The following is a 6,286-nucleotide window of genomic DNA, read 5'->3' on the forward strand; positions in this document are numbered from 1 at the left end:
AAAAGATATATCAGTTTACTCAAATTTGAAACACAAATATTACTAACTATACAATTAAAGAAAATAAATATAGTTGAGAATTGTTGATACCTCTGATATATTGAAGTAGTTGTCATTCACATCACAACTCAACACACTTTGAATAACCTTCACACAAGCCAGAACTACAGAATTGTGGTTATCATCAAGGCACATCCTAAAAGAAAACAAAGGGTACTACCATCAAATGGGTCCCAAACAAGGAGGAAAGAACCATACGTGACTACAACTTAAAAGAATTGAAGTAGCTATTACTTAAGCGAGTTAAATACCAAACCTACATGTAGCAGGATATAATACAATCCATAGGCAAAATATAAACAAGAATGAGAAGATAAATAGTCCCATTTGGGATAAGATCACTTTGTATAATAAATGAATAAGAGAACAACAGGTGTGCAAGTTAACTAAGCACTCTATATTTCACTTTTCTTAAATTTCACATAAGTGGCAATATTACACACCCAAGCCACAACATGCCAACAAATATTTTAAGGTAAAATTGTACAAAGCCCTCTAGAAAAGCCAGTGCACAAGAGCTCATCCCAATTAAAATTTAAAAAACAAAAATCGGAGTTTATAAAAGCTGGTTTGCAGAAGCCCTTATCACAAATTAACAAATCTTTTTAGAGCATGCAAACAATGCTGGCTTCTACAATGACCACTACCAGACACAAAATTACTAAATAGTGAGCAACATATCTGTGACTTCTTTTGCTTCATTGGGTCCAAGTAAAATGCAAGGAATTTAAAACATCAACTGGAGCCATTCTATCTAACAAATCAATTCAGCTGCTATTTAAAAGTGTATTTTAAAAAAAGAAGAAAATCATCGACCATTGCAGGTAGCTGATAAAACTAGAAATTTGGGTAATAAAACTCACCTGAGTGCCAACACGAGCTCAGGTTCTGGACCAAGTGCGAAAGCCCAAACAGCCTCCCAGTCAACTGATTTGTCAACTTCATTTTCACTTTTCGAGATCTGTACCGTTCTGTCCTTACAAATATATTGCAATGCCTTATCAAGAACAGATGAAAGGAGATGCAATGCAAGGGACCTTTGTCCAGGAACCTAAAAGAAAAAAAATTGGCAGATGTTGAGTTACGAAGGGAGAAATTACAATAAATTGTCTCAATATTTACATTAATAATAGCAAATCCATCCAAACTATTCCAGACATCCACGTTTCAAGGTAAATCTGCATCTAACTGAAAGATAGATCTATTTTAACACATAACATACCACACTTCTTGTGAGTGCCACTGCTTCTTTGATTGTGTAACCAGCTGCACCAGGATCTCCCTCGGTCCGCAGATAGTCACGTTCAGAGACATTGTCTGTAGCGCAACGGAAAGAATTATCACATAAGAAATTTAAAATTTATATTATCAACATAAGAAACCACACCTTAAAAGCTAGCTGTTAAGGGGGAAGAACCACTCTCCTTATATACAACATCAAGCATCCCATACTACTCGATGTGGGACATTGAGCACCCATAATACCCCAAGTTCCTAACAATACACCGGCCCTGGAGAGCCGACGTCCACGGCGGCTTCACTCTATTGACACTGACCCAACGGTAGCCACTTTGCTACGGTCTATCAGTATTTAGTATTCACCTTAATCCAGCCTATAGGTAGCCCTTTCCATGGCGCCGACAACCATGCTCTGATACCATTGTTAAGTATCTAAGGAAACTGGGAAACCACACCTTAAAAGCTAGCTGTTAAGGGGGAAGAACCACTCTCCTTATATACAACATCAAGCATCCCATACTACTCGATGTGGGACTTTGAGCACCCATAATACCCCAAGTTCCTAACAAATACACAATAAAGCCAAAACCAAGCAGCCAAGTTTAATAACTAGGAAAGAATAGGAAGAAAAGGGAATCAACATAAACCACACTAGACTAGAACCAAAACAATAGCATAATCTATAGTCAAAAGGCTTTGACCTATCAAGTTAGAGAGATCTCTACAACCTTTCCTTGCTAGCAATATAACTCCTACACAGAATGGGTAAAGTATACTTTTTGTCCCTAAAATTTGCGATTTTTTTTCACAATTATCCCTAAAGTTTAGTTCCATTCAATTTTATCCCTAACGTTTCCGATGTGTCAAAATTAACCCCTGGATGTTAACTACATGTAAAATGTTAGGGATACAATTGAGAACTTCTAGGATAGTTTTGACACAAATCGAAAACGTAAGGGACAAAATTGAATGAATCGAAAATGTTACAAAATTGAATGAAATTAAACATTAGGGATATTTTTGAAAAAAATCGCAAATATTAGGGACAAAAAATATATTTTACCTAATAAGTAACACTAGCATAAGGAGATGTCATCAGAAAAATATCCAAACATTAACAATACATAACACTAGCATCACGAAGGCACTAATCTTCAACATACTTAAAAGCAATTATATAGATGCAGGCAATGGTCATCAGATGACATCAGAAATCATAGAAAGCTAAGAAACATGAAAATAAATAAGAAATACCATAAGGAGATGCCCAATCAGAATGAACAGGATCCCCAGCCAAGGAAAATCTTAACTCCCTAACAGCCTCAACTCTATTGCTCCAAGCATTCCATGAGCTGCCACTAGCAGTTGTCACAGTGATTGCCCTAATTTTCTCATCATCTAGCTTAGTTTCTGAAGGTGGTGTCATCGACATATGGGAGATGTTGTCCTCTGTATGCAGACGTTTTGCATCTTGATTACTATGAACATCTTGATTCATAGATGCATTGCCATTACCCACTTCTGATGTTAAACTATCTTCTTTCTTAACTTTTTCTTGCCCCCTTTTCTGCAGCACTTTGAGTAATGCAGGGTTTATCTTCTCCATTATTTCAGCCTGGGCTTCAGCAATCTCCTCAGGTGACATTTGCATTATCCGAGCCCGATTCTCAGCATCAATTTCATCCTCCAGAGGCATGGAACCTTGTTTCCTTCTAAAGGTGCTAGAACCAGAAGAAGAAACCATGTTTGAAGTCAAATTATTTTGCTCTCCTCTTAAAAAATCTAGAGATCCAAAACTGTGATCAGGCTTTTCATTATTAGAAATTTGATCCCGTTCAGGCATCAATTCATCCACTTCGTTGCTGTCATAAATTGTGGCATATTTGTGTTTTTCCTGAGGATCTGCCTTATTTGATGTATCTATCTCCATGGCACTGGCTGAGTTAAGAAACCCTCTCTCATAGTTATTTAATTGTGGTTTAGTGTCTACTTCCATAGAAGCAAGGGCAACACCATCAGTCGGTGACGTTTTCATGTCTGCATTCTTACTGCCTTTTTCATTTTTCTTTTTCCCTGTACTAATCATATCATCTGATTCCTTCCCCAAGGAACAATAATTGTCTTGAGTAATCTCTTTCCACTTTTTAAAATCCAAATCTTTTTTCTTCCTCTTTTGTACTGGATTGGCAAAGGCTGAAACTTTTTCAAACTCCTTGAAACCTTTATCTTCTTTATCCTCAACATCATTGTCACTGTCATCATCGTGGTTGCCACGATCACCCCCTTTATTACTCAATGGATGCCAATACTGCAAAATCATCAAAGTCTCAATGTCATTCCATGAGTTAAAGTAAGACTCCTTCATGCATCATGGCCGACAAAGATTTCTAAGCTCAACAACCTGGGTCTAAGATACCATTCAAAAATTACTTTTCCATAGAAGTTTTCACGGAAACTATTCATTTATTTTCAGACACATTAATGAGACAAAACTTAATCTTTTTTTTCTTTCATAGCTTGGTTGTTAATGATAGATGATCAATTTTGTAAATAGACCAAAACATATTCTTCTACTTCATTAAAATAGATACTGATAGAAAACTTTCTGTCATAGATAGCCTCTGGTTTAGAAACAGAATCTAGATTCTATCTCCCTCACTTGTACAGGTATATATACCAGATTGTGTAATCTGCAGAGTGTGGTTTTACATCCAATTAAAGTCAATAATAATGCAGAGATGTGAATTCAGCAAAGGATTCCCTTATCATTCTCTATTTCTTTCTTCCCGTATATTCAATATCAACTATCAAGAGTTTTGTTTCAAGCATTACTTGCTTGATAGCTTCTGCGTTCTCTTCAGTGTTGAACCACTGTACACCTTCCACTAAGAAATTCAAAATTTATCTTCTTATAGCAATAAGCGGAAAAGATCTTTGTAATTTGATTAGTTCACTCAAAGTTAGGGCAGAATACAATAGAAAAAGACAAACACAGCAGCACATGCAAAACTAAGTACAACATGGTATACCGTATATGTGTCCCATTAAAATACAACTACTCTTAGTTCAGCTAGTCCCCTCCACCCCCCTCCTCTTTAATTCTTCCAAGTTCCGGCATATCCTCTTAAGTTAAACTCATTGAAATCCTAGATAAAACCCAAGGTTATTACTTTTTTTTTGTTTTGTATCCATACATTGCTAAAAAAGACCATTCATTCTTCAATGTTCCATTCAATTCAGGAATGAAAATACAACACACGAAAAATGAAAATGTCACAGTTAAGAAGGAAGCTAAAAAAGCGTGGTTGAATAAGGTAACTTACAGGGCCATGGGAACGGTGTCGTGCAACAGGGAAAGGAAGACCAGCGGGTTTGGGAAAGAAGGAAGGAGGAGTAGTGATGATGTTGTTGCCGTGAGAGTCAGAGATACCCTTTTCAATAATGGAACCAACCAAGCGAGACGCATCTTCTTCGTTTATTTGGAATGAGCTCGTGTTCAAAACCTTCACCTTCTTGGGTTCCCCTTTCTTCTCATTTTGCTGCTGCTGCTTCTTCTTCTCCATGGCTGTGGACGTGTCTTCACTCTTCAACACAAAGGACGGAAGAAGAAAAATTAAAGGTAACTCACAAAATTAGAAAAAAGAACACGCGTGTGTTGCATAGTTAGAATTGAAAATTTCAGCTTAGAATTGCCAGCAATTAGAGCTATCATATCAGCAATCAGAGGTCTGGCTCAACAACTTGTTAAATGCCTAAATCAAATTATCAGCTACTAGCAATCAAATATCTAAATCAACTAATTATAAAAAATAAAATGTTTGGAAAAGAGAAAAACAGCTCACCAGCTGCGACAGAGAAGCACGAGCAGAAACAGAAGCGGCGAGAAGAAGAGAACAGCTGGGAGCATAGGCGAACAGGGGTGATCAGAGACCGCAGCGGCGACGGCGAGGAGTGAGAGAGTGAGCGAGTGGAGGGTGGAGGTTGAGGCTGGTGCTGGTGTGAGACAAACGGAAAAAAAAAATAAGAGTCAAAAGACCATGCAGCCTTTTATCAAGGTGTTTGGGCCTTGGCATAAGTCTGTTGGACCTAGGCATAAGACTAGGCTTTTCATATGGCCCAAGTTTAGTAAGTTAAGCTAATCTAATATCTACTTTTCCATACTAGAAAATTAAAGACTTATTTGGAAAAACCAAAACGTACATTACACCATACTTTTCTCTAATAGGGAGCTCTTCTTCTCTCAATAGGAGAGTGCTCTAAGAATATTGCGTTCTTCTCTAATAGAGAATTTTTTTCAATTTGTTTAACTTCACAAACGGTATTCTCTCACTTTTTACTTCCATCTTAATATCTTATCTACCAATATTACTATGAAACCTAAAATATACAAAGACCAAAAGATTAGTAATCGATAATAATAAATAACATAAAAGAAAAAATCATCAAACTCAATAAATCCAGAGAGCTGAAGTACAAGAAGAATTGCTTGAATGTGGTAGGAAAGATAATAAGTGATAAAGAGATGAGGTTCAAAACATGCAGAAATGCATTATTGAGAATGTGGAAAAATCCACAAGGAGTTGCAGTTACTGACATTGGGCTGAAGAAGATGATATTCAGCTTTAAAGATAGGAAGAGAGGGCTTCAGATTATTTAGAATGGTCTTTGGAATGTCAGAGAAAATATTATCAATCTCAGATTATGGATGGAGGGTGAATCAATTTTTTGAGGTTGATAATGACTTCATGGAGTTCTGGATTCAAGTTCATGGCATTCTGCTTGATCATATGAATAAGGAGACCGGAATTCTTATAGGACGAATGCTGGGAGTTTTGGCAAAGGCTGAAGACCCAAAAGTGGATGGCGTTCTTAGGAGATCCTTTTTTAAGGATTAGAGTTAGCATCAATATTAACAAGGCTCTGCCCACATGTTTTTGGTTAGAAAGGGAGGAGTTGCCACCATTATGGATTTTCTTTAAGTATGAAA

The 6,286-nt window shown here is 36.9% G+C and overlaps 1 protein-coding gene across 2 annotated transcripts in view; it reads right to left on the reverse strand.

Annotated features, from left to right (window-relative positions):
• LOC107643713 (transcriptional elongation regulator MINIYO) overlaps positions 1-5,340 on the reverse strand; it is a 12,897-nt gene extending 7,557 nt beyond the window's left edge. For both annotated transcript variants that reach the window (XR_001621025.2, XM_016347431.2), the window contains exons 1-6: positions 5,142-5,340; positions 4,623-4,883; positions 2,554-3,607; positions 1,283-1,377; positions 924-1,111; positions 91-196 (exon numbers count right to left, since the gene is read on the reverse strand). Coding sequence is in view for 1 of the 2 variants with exons in the window: in XM_016347431.2 (XP_016202917.1) it covers positions 91-196; positions 924-1,111; positions 1,283-1,377; positions 2,554-3,607; positions 4,623-4,862 (1,683 nt within the window). In the remaining variant the exon portion in view is untranslated. The remainder of the gene's footprint in view (positions 1-90; positions 197-923; positions 1,112-1,282; positions 1,378-2,553; positions 3,608-4,622; positions 4,884-5,141) is intronic.

Source organism: Arachis ipaensis, chromosome B05 (genome assembly GCF_000816755.2).
Source record: "Arachis ipaensis cultivar K30076 chromosome B05, Araip1.1, whole genome shotgun sequence".
Lineage (NCBI taxonomy): Eukaryota > Viridiplantae > Streptophyta > Magnoliopsida > Fabales > Fabaceae > Arachis > Arachis ipaensis.